The sequence below is a fragment of the Callionymus lyra genome, chromosome 5 (assembly GCF_982586985.1).
Source record: "Callionymus lyra chromosome 5, fCalLyr1.hap1.1, whole genome shotgun sequence".
Lineage (NCBI taxonomy): Eukaryota > Metazoa > Chordata > Actinopteri > Syngnathiformes > Callionymidae > Callionymus > Callionymus lyra.
Window position 1 is genome coordinate 15,466,922 of NC_141822.1, and position 17,804 is coordinate 15,484,725.

General features: G+C 38.8%; 1 protein-coding gene across 1 annotated transcript in view; it reads left to right on the forward strand.

The window, feature by feature from the left end:
- Positions 1-17,804, forward strand: part of LOC148079508 (matrix metalloproteinase-17-like) — a 97,401-nt gene that overhangs the window by 63,513 nt on the left and 16,084 nt on the right. Inside the window, exons 4-5 of the mRNA XM_087791098.1 lie at positions 9,367-9,653; positions 17,192-17,368. Of these exons, the coding sequence (XP_087647224.1) occupies positions 9,367-9,653; positions 17,192-17,368 (464 nt within the window). The remainder of the gene's footprint in view (positions 1-9,366; positions 9,654-17,191; positions 17,369-17,804) is intronic.

Genomic DNA, 17,804 nt, shown 5'->3' on the forward strand with positions numbered 1-17,804 from the left:
ACAATCAAAACAATACTCAATAAAGTATATACTTTAAAGGTCAATATAAAACTGAAAACACAGCAGGAGTTCCAGAAAATCAAGGAAAAGCCTGAACAAATAGAAACGTCTTAAGATGAAGTACCCGGTATAGGCGAGGTACATCAAGTTTTGTGACATAGAATAGTGGAAAAATGTTTTGAATATTATCAAACTTGTCATGAAATTGTTATTTTTATCAACATTTGAGAGTTATTGTTGTTATTGTTTTTTCCTGGAAATTAAAGTGTTTCTATTCCATGAAGAGATTTCTATCATCTCATTGACTTTTAGCAATTCTCAGTGTATACATGGGAACTTAGATACTGTACAAGTCATTTTTCTTAATGTGTTTAACTGATTCATGACCAAACATTTGAGGGGACTTTAAATATGTTGTGAGAATGTTAATCCGTTTTAAGGTCTTAAGATTGTGCGCGCTTGTGGGTCAGAATAGATTGTATATTCGATTAAATATGATTAAATTCTCAATGAAAACTGACTTTTTTCTCTCGAATATTCTCTATTCTCAAAAACTAAAAGGATTCTGTCTGGATGATGATATGTGGGCTCGCATCAATGAGTGTGTGTTTGTGTGTTTGTGTGTGCACACGGGTGTTCCCTGATGCAAGCAGTTCCTCCCTCAGCTATTGTGTCTGATGGACGTGTAAGAGCCTGACTGTACACGCTGTTCTAAGAGGTTTATTAGAGTGTCGATGATGTGCACTCAGGGTCTTTTGTTGCTGTTCAACAGCCTCGCAGCTGATGACTCGCCGTTTATGCCTCATCCCAAAACTCTGATGACACCTGCACTTTGTTTCATCTGGAAAGACAGGCCGGATCGTTTGGGTTATCAACCTCGGGCTGTTAGTCAGTCGCACTCGCACGCTTCTCTAAAGGCAAATATCAATGGAAGTTCATCACTGTCTGCTTGTTTGTTTGTTTTTTTTGCAACACAACTAGTATCTGTTAAAACAGAGAATATTTCAGATACGAACTTGATGTCAAATATTTTCACTTTTAAGGTTCATTTTCATATATATATATATATATATATATATATATATATATATATAAAATTAATTGAGTTTTTATCTTGTTTAAATAATAATTAGCGGCAGATAATAATTCCAATTCCAGGTCTTATGGTTATTTATTTTTTACATGTACTCTTTATACTCATGGGCATTTTAAGATGTATATTAAACACGTACCAAAGTTTTTTTTAACAATATTTCTTTAATAATCAGCTAAATTAATATATATTAAGTATATATATGTACAATACGACAGACAATTATATCCATTATTTTATTTTTCAAACAAATGAGCTGAGAATGAGAACTTTTTCTTTATGCTACCAGCCTTTTTCAGAGTTATTTATTTGTATTTGTTATTTATTTTTACGTTTAAAGGTCCAAAAAGTTTCAGCTTTTGACTTTAAATCATCACCAAAAAAAGTTGACTTTATAGAGTGGGACATGGCACTGACCTGGATTATTTCACTTGGTCAAAAATGTTTATTTTTAAAACTATTTACACACAATCAACTAGTGCTGTAAAACACACTCATTAAGGAAATCATTGAATTGAATATAAATTATTTAATTTGCTACCATTCTTCTATTTTTAACTGTACTAGTTTGAATGGGTTCACTTTTATTAGGAATGGTTATGCTTTGTGGGTCAAAAACCGTAAAGACAACATGCAGATTAAATGTATAAAAATGCAGCATTAAATTGACAAGAAACCCTAGAGACTGTATAGTTCACCAAATATATCTCTAGGGAATATCTGCCGGCGGGGGAAAACGACACCCGGTTCATTCCTCATTCAGCGGCTCTCTTCCCAAACATCCACACTTCCCTGGGACATTAGGGCTCGTCTCGGATTCAGGGCAGGACTGCGACGACCTTGGCGCACTTATTTACAATTGCATGCACTCACATACGATTTGAGCAACACCCGGGCTGCTGGCAAATGAGCACTCGCTCACACATTTGCCTCTTGCTCGTCGCATAAACAAGAACGCTGACACACAAACAGCCTCCCTCCTCCGTCGGAGCCACAGCTAATGAACAGCTGAGGCGTCTGTGGAGGTTGATCCATTTGCACTGACCTTGGATGGAAGAGGTGGAGCAGTCAGACGTTTAGAGAAGCATCACAACATTAGTGAATACTGTAGGAAGTGGTTAAGAAAAAAAAAAGCTTCATAAGAGGTAATGAATCACGGAGGCAAAGTGAATTATTTCTGTAGGTTTAATGATGGTCTGTGAAGCTGAAAGATCAGAACAACCGGTTTACACTGGAGAATTTTAATTTAGAAATGTTGACCTTCGGAGGAGGACATCGGAACAAAAGGTTGGATTCCTTTTGTTTTGTCGATTCGTCTGCAAGCTGCAAGCAGGTCAACGTTTTTCAAACCAATATTTAGTCGTTCTTTCCTTAAACTAAAGTGAAAAACCCAACTCTCCTGACTCACTCACTTGACACGCGAAAGAGAGGTTACGAGAGCAGAGTCCATTCAACGTAATAATGTCTTCCAGCCAGCTGTAATTACACCCACTTTGTTTATACAAAAAGTCCCTTTGAGGTGGATTGTCCTTCTCTATCAAACACGTTACAATAAAATCCCTACAACAAAACTTTTATTCTTATTGGAAATTCTGTAAAAAATGTTGTCATCATTAATCTGTGTCTTATCTTATCTTAAACACTGACATCTTTATAGGTGAAAAACATGAACATTAGTCTACTTTGATTCGAACCATCCTGCAGGCCACATCAAATGATTTGATGGGCCACATTTTGCCCCCTGGGCCATGAGTTTGACACATGTAAAAAATGTGTTTTATTAAAAATATAATTTGCCTCAATCTCAATCGAACATACAGTACTGCGATGAAGAAGAAAACACCATGGCTTGTCCTGAAAATAATATTATTTCACTTTTTATTCATTATTTTGTGTACAAAAAGAACACTCAGCGACACAAAGTAAATGTATGAACAGTACAATAACCTAGTAAAGCTCTTCTTTGTGTACTACAATAAATTAAAACCATATTTCTACAAGGTACGTGGAGTTAATCTGCTTTTCTTAGGTGATTAAATGAATGCCAAACACACTCATAAGAGGAGGAAAACAGCAAAGTCGCTCAAGTGTCTACTGCAGGGTGTAAAAAAGCTTGTATAAGCAATGCACCTTAAAAAGCCTTAGCGAAGACTATTCGAAAATACAAAGTGAAAGTTGACAACGATAAAAGAAAATGCTTGTTCTTGATCATTTCCCCTCTCTACCCCGAAAGAGGGCTTATCGAACTAATCCCCACTACTTCTACAGCAGCACTTGCAGCCAATAGTGGACTAAGTGCAGGCTTCCAAATTGAAACTAACAATAGCTAAGAAGAAAATACTGAGTAAGCAGGAGAGAGGGTGGGATTAATAGAGCTGAAAAGGGACCGAAAAAAAATACTGCAAAAAAGGTCTATTGATGGAAAGAATATGCAGAAAGCTGTTGGTAAAATAAAAACAAGTTTTGGATAAAACCTTTCGTACGATACAAAAGTGCATTTTTTTTTGTTTAATGAGGAGTTTCCACACATGTGTGGGAGACTTGGTTAGATGTATAAAATACTTTGGTGTAGATACAGCAAATCTATTATAAGTATAAGAGGCTGTTCTGTATTTTATAGCTACAGTGAAAAGTCCAGTCGTAGTCTGAAAAACCTGGTTAATCGTGACTAAATTTCACTCAAGTGTTTGTTCCAAATTCAGCTCGTTGGGTCATTTAATGTCGCCATAAGCAGTATGGCATACTAATAGACGATAAATAGAAATATGTATGCAAGAGATGGTAAACACAATCATTAGCTGAAATGAGAAAATTGTACCCAAAAAAAACCTCAAAAGTGAGGCGAATCACATTCTATTTTGACTCCTATGTCCATTTCAAGGATTCCCCCATACTGTTCAATGAATGGTAATTTTGTCCGCCCACGATTTAGACTGTGGTCAAAACGTTGACCCCATCTGTAATTGATTGGACATGCCTGCCAAAAGTGGTAGAGAATAAATGACGGTTACAATACTTGTAAAGTTCTTCAGCTTTAATCATGGAAGAGAGGATCTAATTATGGGTCAAATCCGAGGCCAATGGGTGACATGCGGCAGTGGTCGACAACGGTCAGGTTTATAAAGTGACTCTTGAAAACGCTGGTGTTGAAGATTGGCTTCAAAATACAGCAGCTTTTAAGGGAGAAAATGAAGAAGCATGTAGATATTTCTGCTTTAACAAGTGTATATTTTTTTATATAAGGCATTACATTTGCGAACAAACACAGATATGAAATAATTATACTTTATTAAAACCTCAAAATGGAAAGAAAAATCACATTATGACATCCTAAAAATTCCACTTTTGTTACTGACTTCAACTTTGTAACAGATTTGAGCCTCATGTGGTTTATGTGCAATATTCTGTATGAGAGTGGTTTGTTGTGTAGCTATTTACTTTCGTCTGATGACCAGTTTATCCTTTACAAGTCCAGACAAATATTGCAGTGGGAAGTGATTTATCAAAGATAATATACTTCTCTCACTTTGATGAATATATATTATGCCTCATAGCAAAAAGATATCAGAGAAGGTTGAAGGCTGCAGGCAAGGACGCAAGAGTCCACGTTCTACTTTCTTTTAATAAAGACATTAAGGCTGAATTTAACGGAGTTTCTCCCACAAAGACGGAGAAAAGTTGGACTTTTAAAAGGATGATGGAATTAAAATCATTCACCTTTACAATTATCATATCCTTGTGTGACAGTTATAAGTTTACTGAATTAATTTATATTGAATAAAGATTTTTTCTATTTCCCAGTTGGGTTGGATGCTGTCCTATTAAGACACCTGGGAGCTACAGGGTCCTTCGCAGTACCTAGTTTGTTCCTAGGACTGGATGTCTGACGTTTCTCCAGGGATCTGTTTAAGCAACTTCTTCTACTTCGAAGTACTCCCATGACGACGGGCACTACTGTTGCCTTCCCCTTCCAGGCCTGATATTTGTCCACTTTCTCATGTTCCTTTATGTTAATCTTGCTACCGCTCAGAATAGCTACATCTACCACGATTTCTTGTCTATAATCACAATATCCGGTTGGTTGGCCATTACCATTTTGTCCGACAGGATCTTTACTCACTAATTCTCCATCATCTTTACTCACTAATTCTCCATCTTTACTCACTAATTCTCCACATTGTAGGTATGTCAGGTCTCTAGTGTGTATTTCCCACAGAATCTGTTGTGTACTATAGCAGCTAATTGGTTCTGGCATTCCATGTATGCTTTTCCTGCCAGTCATCATAAACCCTGCTGTTAGCTTCTGGGATATTTCATGGCCCTTTTTGTACAATCTGCACCTGGGTTCTTGGTCCGGTGTGGAAGATCTTGGCCTCGGGTTCTCCGTTGCTCAAGGCCTGTTCCTGTGCCGCCATGTTGGATACCTTTGAGAAGTCCTTCAGTACAGCGCACTCTTGCCATTGGTAGGATCAGTCTGGAGTATAAAGATGCAACCGAAACATTTCAGAAACACCATCAGCTTCCATTGTCTTAAGATTTTTAATATGCACTTCATCTATATATCTCCTCTGAATACTGGACTAAGTATGGAGCCCCACATGCATGTTAAGTGAATTCTGACTCTTAACATAGATGGCCTGAATTCCCTCCTTTGGCCTGCTTATTATACCAGGTGATGTTGAGTCTGAGTCAGTAGCTGTAGCCAGTCTTGTAGACTATTTGGCTGAGGGATTTAAGTCTATGCAGACCAGAACTGGGGAGAGTATCTCCTTGATATTGTTCCATTGCCGTATGTTTGCAATGAGGTCCTTGGAGTCTTGTTGACCTTGTACAGCTTCAGACATTCCATGATCACATAGATTGCTTTCCATTCCAAGGCTTTCTTGTAATGTCTGTCAATGTCTTCTTCTGGAGTTGTTCTGCTCTGTCAAAGAGCAGCTGGAGTTATTTTCTCTTGTCCGTCTGCGGTCATGAAAGCAGCCATTTCAATAGATTATATATATAAACATCGCTAAGAGCTGGGGTCCCCAACCTTTCTGGCACCGCAGACCTTTTTGATGTCGAGATTATTTTCGCGGACCAACCTTCAGAAAAGAACAGCAGACCTTAAGAGTGTGGCTGGCAAAGATAAATGTTAAGTGCCTCAAAATACATCTCCCCACAAAACGCTGAATCAGCGATACCTCTGGACTGGTTTCTCTGCAGCATGAGATGGTCCAATTTAGAGTTTTTGTTTCATTTATTTTTGCTAGTTTATGGACTTATTTATTTAGTGAAGCTGACCAAAGCAAGCATGTTGACATGAAATATTCCAATAGCAGAAATGTATTTAATATTAGTTTCTTTTTAGTGTAGCACAGTAAAGTATGATGTGAGATAAATGGATCGACTATCATTATGTTCTTAGATCTACCTTACTTACCTGGCGGTGGGTTTTAGTCCGACTCTTCTGTGTGGGCTGCGGTGACTTGATGCGTATGTTGTTTAGCCGTCACTAAGCTTGACAGGAAGCTTTTTATAGACATGGAATCATAGAATTACACACATCACAGATTTTCCTGTGCCCTCTGCTGTTGCATAGACGGCAGGTCCGAGGTTTTCCATCATTGTGTTGACAAGTGTGCGCACAAACGGTGACCTTCACCTCTAGTCTGGTCTGGGTGAACAAAATTACAATCAATATACATCCCGAACATACCACGATGATTCTCCGAAACTCAAAGAGCGTAAATAACTACAGAAAAGAGAGGAGTGCCTTGTGTGTGTGTGGTCTGACAGCATTTGTGACTTCTAAAAGCATGTTTTATCTCCTAAATAAAGAATGTGTCAGACCTAAAACTGAAATCAAATTTGGTTTAAAATCCCACCAATTTTACTCATAAGAGAGTTTATTACGGAACCTTCTCATGGAACGTCCAATTTTGCTCTGAACTGTTTTGGTTGCATCTTTATACTCCATCGTTTGTCATTGATTATCTTACAAATAAGAACAGAGTTCACAAAGGAAAAAACATAAACTAGGATTAAAGGTTTTAAATGAATCATACCAAGGTTAGTTTTTTTTCCCCAGTGGCATATCTAAGTTTGTGTCCCGTTGCAACATTTCTACACATCAATTCCGAACTCAAACTAAGCAGTGCTTTAAAACACAAGCAATGAACATTGCTGGAGTTGATTCAGAACTCTTCACTGGCTTCCAGTTTCTTTCAGGATCAACTTTAAAATTCTGGTTCTTACTTTCAGATCTATTCATGGTCAGGCTCCTCCTTACATCACTGATCTGATCCAGCCTTACACCCCAGCTAAGGCTCTGAGGTCTGTGGATCAGAATCTACTGATGGTTCCTCCCACACGGTTCAGGACCAGAGGAGAGAAATCTTTTCAGGCTGTTGCTCCTAAGCTTTGGAACGATCTTCCTCTCTCTTTGCACTTGATGGATCTACTGACTCCTTTAAGAAACATCTTAAGACGTTTCTATTTGTTCAGGCTTTTCCTTGATTTTCTGGAACTCCTGTGTTGTTCTCAGTATTATCTTGATCTTTAAAGTATATACTTTATTGAGTATTGTTTTGATTGTTAAAGCGCTTTGTGACCCTGGTCTGGAAAAGCGCTATATAAATAAATATTACTTACTTACTTACTTACTTACTTACTTACTTACTTACTTTGTACTTCATCGAATGTCATTGATTATCTGAGAAATAGGAACAAAGTTCACAAACGGAAGAACATAAACTAGAATGAAAGGTTTTAAATGAACCATACCAAGTTTAGTTCTTTTCACAGTGGCTTATCTGAGTTTGTGCAAAATTTCTACACATCAATTCTGAACTCAAACTGAGCAGTGCTTTAAAACACATGCAATGAACATTGCTGGAGTTGAACTCTGCAGCGAGAATTCTGACCCGCTCTAGTAGAAGAACTCACATTTCTCCGATTCATTAAAACTCTTCACTGGCTTCCAGTTTCTTTCAGGATCAACTTTAAAATTCTGGTTCTTACTTTCAGATCTATTCATGGTCAGGCTCCTCCTTACATCACTGATCTGATCCTGACTTACACCCCAGCTAAGGCTCTGAGGTCTGTGGATCAGAATCTACTGATGGTTCCTCCCACACGGTTCAGGACCAGAGGAGAGAAATCTTTTCAGGCTGTTGCTCCTAAGCTTTGGAACGATCTTCCTCTCTCTTTGCACTTGATGGATCTACTGACTCCTTTAAGAAACATCTTAAGACGTTTCTATTTGTTCAGGCTTTTCCTTGATTTTCTGGAACTCCTGTGTTGTTCTCAGTATTATCTTGATCTTTAAAGTATATACTTTATTGAGTATTGTTTTGATTGTTAAAGCGCTTTGTGACCCTGGTCTGGAAAAGCGCTATATAAATAAATATTACTTACTTACTTACTTACTTACTTACTTACTTACTTACTTACTTACTTTGTACTTCATCGAATGTCATTGATTATCTGAGAAATAGGAACAAAGTTCACAAACGGAAGAACATAAACTAGAATGAAAGGTTTTAAATGAACCATACCAAGTTTAGTTCTTTTCACAGTGGCTTATCTGAGTTTGTGCAAAATTTCTACACATCAATTCTGAACTCAAACTGAGCAGTGCTTTAAAACACATGCAATGAACATTGCTGGAGTTGAACTCTGCAGCGAGAATTCTGACCCGCTCTAGTAGAAGAACTCACATTTCTCCGATTCATTAAAACTCTTCACTGGCTTCCAGTTTCTTTCAGGATCAACTTTAAAATTCTGGTTCTTACTTTCAGATCTATTCATGGTCAGACTCCTCCTTACATCACTGATCTGATCCTGACTTACACCCCAGCTCGGGCTCTGAGGTCTGTGGATCAGAATCTACTGATGGTTCCTCGCACATGGTTCAGGACCAGAGGAGAAAAATCCTTCCAGGCTTTTGCTCCTAAGCTTTGGAACGATCTTCCTCTCCCTCTGTGTTTGATGATCTACTGACTCCTTCAAGAAACATCTGAAGACATTTTTTATTCTTGCACGCTTTTCCTTGATTTTCTGGAACTCCTGTGTTGTTTCTCGGTGCCATCTTGACCTTTTAAATTTTTATATTTTATTGAGTATTGTTTTGATTGTTGTAGCGCTTTGTGACCCTGGTCTGGAAAAGCGCTATATAAATACAAATTAATAACTTTCTTACCTGCGGTTGAGCAAATTTGATAACACACTAGCTGAGTAATTTTCCATCATTATAACTAATCAATACTCTCCTCTTCGGTTTCTTCTCTCAGAGTGAGGACGTTCCCCAAAGATTCCGCCTTGCTGGGCAGGGACACCGTCCGAGCCCTGATGTACTACGCCTTGAAGGTCTGGAGCGACATCGCGCCTCTGAACTTCCACGAGGTGGCCGGCAGCGACGCCGACATCCAGATCGACTTCACCAAGGCCGACCACGACGACGGGTACCCCTTCGACGGGCCGGGGGGCACGGTGGCGCACGCCTTCTTCCCCGGGGAGAGGTTCACCGCCGGCGACACCCACTTCGATGACGATGAGGCGTGGACTTTCAGAGCGCCAGGTAGGGAATCATTCCCCTTTTTTTTTTGACATTCAAAAAGTGCTGACTTGGTTTTTCTGAGGTACTTCTTAGATTTACTTTCAGTAGAAGCAAAAAAAAAGTTGTGGCAACCTTTTATCGGCTTAATTACCAGTTGTTCTCTCGATCTATTTTTTTTTTAGAAAAAGTCAATAATTTGTAACAAGAATAAACGTTTTTTTCACCTCTTTTTCTACCTCTTTTCTTTGCCAACTTTCCTAATTAGAGAAACTCTTCAGTTGGACGTGATTGTTTAATATTTCCGCTCAATATTTCAGATGTATTGTGTGTTCACACTGTAGCCAATTATTATTAAAAAAAAACTTTACATCTTGAAAGAGATGAAGCTTTTAAAGTGGATGAAAATCATTGGTAGGGGCCACAAAGGAGACACGAAGGAGACACGAAGAGACCTCCTGAGGGATCAATAAAGTTCTACCTTACCTTACCTTACCTTACACTAATGGTCCCCAAGGTTTTTTTTGGGGCCCCTCAATACTGGGGTTGCAAAAGGTGGTTAAGTGCCATGAGGTTTCCCACCACAACTGACACTTCCCATGAGTCCAGTGCAGAAGATGGAGGTCTATGTGGGCGAGGAATGTTTGAAAAAGCTTGATAGACGACAGGAAATTGATGTCTTTCAATGTCACTTACGAACAAACTCGATAACCTTCGGACAAAGAAGCTTCATGGTGGCACTGTCATAAACCCGTCTATTCCCAGAGAGCCTTTTTTTTTTTTTTTTCTAAACATTGGAACAGTGATGTATTCCTGTTCCAAGTTTTGTCTCCGCTCTTTCTTCATGTGCCAGCAACTATAATTAATATTTCATTTGTCTGAACTTTGAATAAAAGAGCAGGCGCTAGGTGCAGCTGAGCAGAGATCTGAATATCTCAGTGGGGAGTTTTTCCAGAAGGCTAGTAGCAAAAACAATACACGGACGCAATAATTGCCTCGACGTCTGCGGTGACAAACGATAATTAGTCATTATGACTCTGTTGACGCAGAGCTGTTGCTGAATATATGTTTTTGAGGACCGCTGTCTTGCTGAGTTACTAAAATACAATTTGAAAAAGTTGATTTACCTCATTTTATAGTGATTATGTTTGAGTGTTATTATTCTTGATTTTGTTAAACCAGGGAATTAGTAGACGAGGCTCAGGTAATTGTCACTTTAAGTTGCTGACTAAGTGGATTTCGTAACCATAGAAATGCTTGAAAATACTTTGGTTTTCTTTTCTTCTTAGAACTTTCTTGAGTTGTGGTTACTATTACATCAGAAAAATACTTTGGGGTGCCCTGTGTGATAAGTTCTGGGGCACACTGAGCTACTGAACTGGGGCTGTTTGGTCCATATAAGACCCTTACGGTGTTATTGACTTTGATATTTGGTTCTTTTTAATATCCAGATAAAGCTGCAGTGGGAATCGTTTCATCATGAACCTCCCAATGAAAACTGCTTGTAATCAAAGTATTTTAAGCAGATAAAACAATTTTCTACTGTAATTAGATTTGTTTCAAACGTGATTAAACAATTCTCAACTATAATCTAACAACCCTTAACTGTAATTAAACTATTTTCAACTGTAATCCAAATATTTTTACTCTTAATCAAACTATTTTCAACTGTTATCAAACTATTTTCAACTGTAATCAGAGCATTTTCAACTGTATCACATGGTCTTTTTCAATGCAATCACACAATTATCAACTGTAATCAAACTATTTTTACTTTTAATCAAATCATTTTCAACTTAAATCAAAAAAATTTCAACTGAAATCAAACTATTTTCAACTGTATTCAGAAATAATTTCAACTGCAATCAAACAATTTCACATTAACAATAATTTAAACCAAATTGTATTTAAGTGATCAAACAAGATATCTAAGATTGAAAATGAGCTGCCTCTTGATAATAGTGACCAGATCTGTCTGCTCTTTAGGGAATATAATTTGCAGTGCCTTGCAAAAGTATTCACCCCCCCTTTAACAAATATTACAAAATAACAGAAAAAGTCATAGTTCATAACTATTCACCCCCAAAAGTCAATACTTTGTAGAAGCACCTTTGCTTTTTGATGAGACAATCGCATCTAAAAGGCTAAAAGGTACTTTGGATAAGTCTCTGTGAGCTTGCTACATCCATCGCTCCAGCTCCTTCAAGATGGATGGTCTGCGCCTGTGACCAACAATCTTTTAGTCTGACCACAGATTTTCTATTGGATTGAGGTCCTGGCTCAAGTGTTGTTCTACCAGTTTGTTTGGCTTCATTGTCCTCCTGGAAGGTGAACATCCGTCCCCACCTCAAATCACGCACAGTGGTGTACAGGTTTTGCTCAAGTATAGTTCACTATTTAGCACATTTCCCTCAACTCTGACCAGTTTCCCAGTCCTGCCTGCTGAAAAACATACCCCATGGCATGATGCTGCGACCACCATGTTTCACTGTGGGTGTGTTCTTCAGGTGATGTGATGTGTTGACATGGCGTTTTCTTTGTTGACCGAAAAGTTCCATTTTAGTCTCATCAGACCAGAGCACCTTCCCCCATGCATTCTGGAAGTTTCTTTAAGCAAACTCAAAATGTTCCATTCTGTTTTTTTCTGAAAGTAATGGCCTTCTTCTGGCGACTGTGCCTTAAAGTCCAGCTCTATGGAGTGTGCGGCTTATTGTCGTCCTATGTGCAGAAGCTCCAGTCTCTGTGTCTTCTGGAGGTAATTGGTTGCACCAGAGCTTTTTATCGGCTTCATAATAAAAGGGGGTGAGTACATATGTACTTGCCATTTCTTTTTTTTCTTTTTTTAATAGTTTAATTTAGATGTATTTCTCATTTCACTTCACCAACTTAGACTTCTGTTTTCTGATCCATCACATCAAATCCAGATTTTTTTTTTAAATTGATCTTAATGCTGTAATATCACAGAATAGGTAAAAATCCAATGGGGGTGAATACATTTGCAAGAACTGAAGGCGGTATGATGCTGTTTTAGAGGTTATATTCATTCAAGTCGAACTCAAACAAGCTGTACGAATCGTCTCTTTATGAAATCATATTCCTGGCTAAGAGTAAAGATAACGTTCCTAGGCTTCTTTGCAAAGATTGCTGCTCCCCATGGCTTGATCTTGAATTAGCTGAAGACGTTGGTTAAACAGCAATGTGCTGGATATGAAATTTTAATAGCCTTCATACTTAGCGACACCATGGCAGCGTTTTTCATTTCTGTGCGGCGCTGCTTGATACAGAAGCTTTGATTTAATAGAAGGTGATCAGACAAAACCATCTCTTTGCTCCTCACACTGCAGCCTTCCAGTCAAGAAGGCTTCCAGCTAAGTAGCTTAAAAGATCTTTTTTTCTTTTTTTTCTTTATAGCGCTGTGCCCCTGCATAATTTAGCACACAATATATTCACAAAAAATGGGTGAGGCAGATTACCCTTCCACTCAATTAATTTTTGACATGACAATAACTCGCGCTCCCCTCTCTTCCTCCTACAAGGTCAGAATCGCTGGCTGATAAACGCAAAATACTATAGAAACATTGTTTGCGAAATTAATTCATACTTTTTTGGGGTTTTAAAAGAAAATGGTATTGACATACTTGAAAATACTTTTCATTACAGCCGTTGGCAATTTTTCAAAGCTTAGATGGAGTTCAATAAACCGATGAATACTTCATCGTGCTTTTTTATTTTACCATTCATTTTGTATAGTTTTGTTGGCTTGACTGCGTTCCTCAATGCATGTTTTTCTTCTCATTTAAACTCGGCTCCTCCTGACTTTTGTTTTTCCAGTGGAAAACGGGGTCGAGGGTTTGTCCTTTTTTTTTGTTTTAATATAATTACCCGGTGTTTGAACTGATAAAGGCGGTGCAGCTGCAATGGCTGTGTCATCATGCGCCGGTGGATTCTGATCTTCTATATTCAGTCGAGCACCCTGAAACAAATCAAGTATAATTAAGCGGCGAAATGTTCAAGAGCACAATTTCAACACACGGAGAAGAGCTCCGGTTTTTTAACCGGTCGCCTTAGATGAAGCCTAGATGCATATTATGCTGAGGAGAGGAACTGGCTTTGATATTTCCTTTTTAAAAAATATTTCACGATTACATGAATTGGCAACGGTGACGGATCAAAAACACTCAATATTTCATATGCATGGAGATGGAGATAACAAGACAACAGGGAAGAACCGATACAATTAAAGTGATAGTTAGCCCCGAAATTTTCTCTCATTTTCTTTTCACCCTCATGTTGACTAAGGGTTGGGATTATTTTCAGAGTAAGGAAAAGTGTATGTCCCTTCTATTGTAGCATCTGGTGCTCAGTTGTCGTCAACTTCATTTTGGTCCAAGAAGACAAACTTAAAAACCTCAAAATACCTCCATACTGCTCGTCTGTAACGTCCATCTTGTATTAATGCCTTGACATTAGGAAGTGAACCGAAAAAAGAAATATTTTAAACGGGCCTTTATTTTAAGAAGGTTTTGGTTATCAGTTTAAATCTAACGCAATTGCAATGACACTGGAGGGTCTAGAAACTGGGATCTTCCGCTGTAAACAAAGTTAAAATATAGACTTATTATAGTTTTTTAGGAACAATTTCCAATGCCAAGATGGACTTTACATTTGAGATACTATGAGATGTTCTTGAGGCTGTGATTTTGGCCAAAGATGAAGACAAAGAACAACAGTCGCTAAATTAAAATGAATTTTTTTGCCTATAATTTGAAAAAAGAACAGATTATTCTGAAAATAATCCCAACCCTTAGTTGACATGAGGGTGAGTAGAAAATGAGGGAAGTTGGAATTTTAGGTGGACAAGGTTGAATTTCTTAAAATGCTTAAAAAGATGTTAGCGTTATAAATATTATCTTAACTTGTGCTGATGAAGCTTCATGAAACAGTGTCATTGTGTTTGGAGGTCAGTAGTTGGCGCTATTAGTTAAAAAATATTGTGATTACATGAGAACAGTTGTTCAAAACAAAGGAAAACAGTGCAGAGACCGCCATCTAGTGGACTCTGAAGATAATGACACTGCTTCATGAAGCTTCATCAGACCATCACAATTTTAACATGAAGATAAAACGCTTACAGAAAAGTTGCTGGTGGATGTTTAGAAACTCTGGTGCTAGTTTCTCCCAATAAGGTTGGAAAGACAAACTTTTCCACCACCTCTTTGACTGTGCCTCTAAGAAAAACCTTTTATTAAATGTGTCATGATTTGTCCTTGCAGTACAGAAACTTAGATTTACTACAGCCATTGTAGCCGTCAACGACCCTGGAAGGACCCAGAGTGGAATTTAAACTCCCTTCCCTCTCCCTTCTTTCCAATTTCAGGCCCTCATTCTTAAAAATAATCTGGGTTTTGACTTTGCGGAACACATGTTTGGTCAACCTTAACTTGAGCGAGGTAAATAAAATTACATATTTCCATCTGTGAGCTGCTGAGTTGAGTCGCGGTGTGGAGTGGAAGCTTTTATCCTGCTTTGTCTCTGCACCGGCTGCTCTGACAGATTAGAGTTGGCATTCGCTTCCTGTATTTTTTTTTTTTTTTCCCCCGCTTTCTGTGAGCTTGACTGTATGTCTGCCATTGTCCTTTGTCTTTTGATGGAGCGCCGAGACGTCCAGACCCACATAAGGTTGAGCTTTCTGATAACCACCAAGGAATCTGAGCTAGCTTAACTTGACACAGCAGAGCACTCACGTTTAGAGGGAAATCTAATCTTCAAACCCGAGGATTTGTCCTGCTTAGCAAAGCAACACAAGGAGTTTTGGGAGGGCTTTGCCTTTTTTCTTTTTTAGTTGAACATCCTGGGAAAAGCGCGGTTATAGCCTGCAGCCTCTTTAGGTGCCTTTCCGCACTCTCGTCTGTGATTGGCAGCCCAGGGGCTCAAGCGGTATTACCTCACTTATCTGGGAGCAGCATACGCCTGACATAACTCGCAGCAACTAATGCTGCCTCTCGTGCCGTTAGACTTTCATCATATGGACTCATGAATGGGTAAACATGTAAACACGGCTTCCTAACATACGTCTCGATGATCAAGCGCGATGTTGTTGTATTGCTGTGGGGAAGCGTTTTTCTCCGTTTCCGTGGGTAAACATAATTTAAGGCTGTTTTTTCTATGGAATAAATAGAAAAAAAAACATCAGTAGCTTCTTCTTCCTGTAGTCTGCCATGGCGGAAATGATGATCACCACCTCCAAGTCTAAGGCCATAGTTGTATAGTTAGATAGGTCGGTTTGTAATTCAAAAGTCTTGTGTTATGTGGAGAAGTTTGATGTTTGGTTGAGTTTGTGTTTGTTTCATTGATTATCTCTCAAGATGAACAAACCTCCCTGGCTTCCATAAATACATATGCAGTGGTGGAGGTTGTTCATCTTGACCCAAATACAACACAAGGGATACCAAAAACACATTTCTTTTCATGCCTTTGGGTCACCTTGACCCAGCGACAACGCAAGGGATACCACAAACACATTTTTTCAGGCCTTTGTATCACCTTGACCCAGAGACAACACATGTGATACCACAAACACATTCGTTTTCTGGTCTTCGGGTCACCGTGACCCAAAGATAACACAAGGCATACCGAAAACACGCTTGTTTTCCTGTCTTCGGGTCACCTTGACCAAGAGAAATTACAAGGGATACAACAAACACGTTTCTTTTCAGGCCTTCAGGTCACCTTGACCCAGAGATAACACAAGGCTTAACAGAATAAAAGGGAAAGTTGTAACATATTTCCATGAACTTCATTATGGTTGTACATAGTTTAACATAAAAGTGGTTCTTTTGTTTATTGGTTTGTATTCCGTCCATCTTAAATGAGAAAGGTTGCACCTGACTTTAATGGCTTCTCATCGCTGCTAATGACACGCTTTTCAAAACTAGCAAAGAAAATAAATAAACTTGACTGATGATAACGACAAACAACTGAAAAACATAATCTTTATGTGACAAAATGTGTAGTTATTGAACATTAAACAAATATTTAAGAGAGTAATTATTACTGATGGCCTGAAAAGAGTGACACTGCCTCATGAAGCTTCATCAGTGTCCACTAGATGGCAGCATCACCTCATTTTTTTAACTGATGGCGCCACCTACTGTCCTCTGAACAACATGACACTACTTCACGAAGCATCATCAGACCATCACTAGTAATGAATGATTCAACGGCTCCAGAATATGCTGCAGGGCGAACATCACTGTTGGCGCAGAGGTCGAAAAACGGCATTAAATACTAAGCCTTGGATTCCATTCCCACTACAACGGGGGTCTCAGACTCCTGGCCTGGGGGGGCCCATTAGAGGTTAATTATGGAGGAGATTTCAGTAGAACGTCCTTGGCAAACTTGGCTTTTATTTTATTGTTTAACGATTAAGAAATCTGTTATTTTTGAATGATATATCCAAAGCTATATAAATATATATTTCCTTTATTCCTAAACCTTCTGACCCCGATGTGTACTATAGGCTATAACATATTTTGTTTCCCTTTTTTTATTCCTTTCTTTAGACTCTCACGGGATGGACCTGTTCGCAGTGGCCGTCCATGAGTTTGGTCACGCCATCGGTTTGGTCCACACCTCCGCCATGGAGTCCATCATGAGGCCATACTACCAGGGTCCGGTGGGGGACCCTCTGAAGTATGATCTCCCCTATGAAGACAAAGTCCGTGTGTGGCAGCTCTACGGTACGAGCCGTTCTTTCTCTCTCTCTCTCTCTCTCTCTCTCCTTCGCATCCCTTTCTCTCTGACTGGAGCTCAAAGCCGGGGCTGATAGCAGCGGCAATTGATGAGCATCGTGGTGCGGAGATATTGATGAATGAATACCTGGATGGAGTTAATTGGACCTCTTTATAGCACATGACCTTATCTGGCTGTTTGCTGGTCGGCGGCAAGAGTTTTCAGCCGAGAGAGAATAATGATCACGGAGGCAGGGAGCAGTGAAGAATAGCCGGAGCCCTGACTTTAGAAGACAACCGTGGATTTGAATTAATGTGAGAACACGCCTGAAACAAGGAGAGAACCACAAAAAACATCTGTTATTCCTCCATGAAAAAAGAATGCGTTATATTATTATAAGTTCAGAGTTATAGTTGGAGTTATAGGGACAAGAAAAAAGTCAAA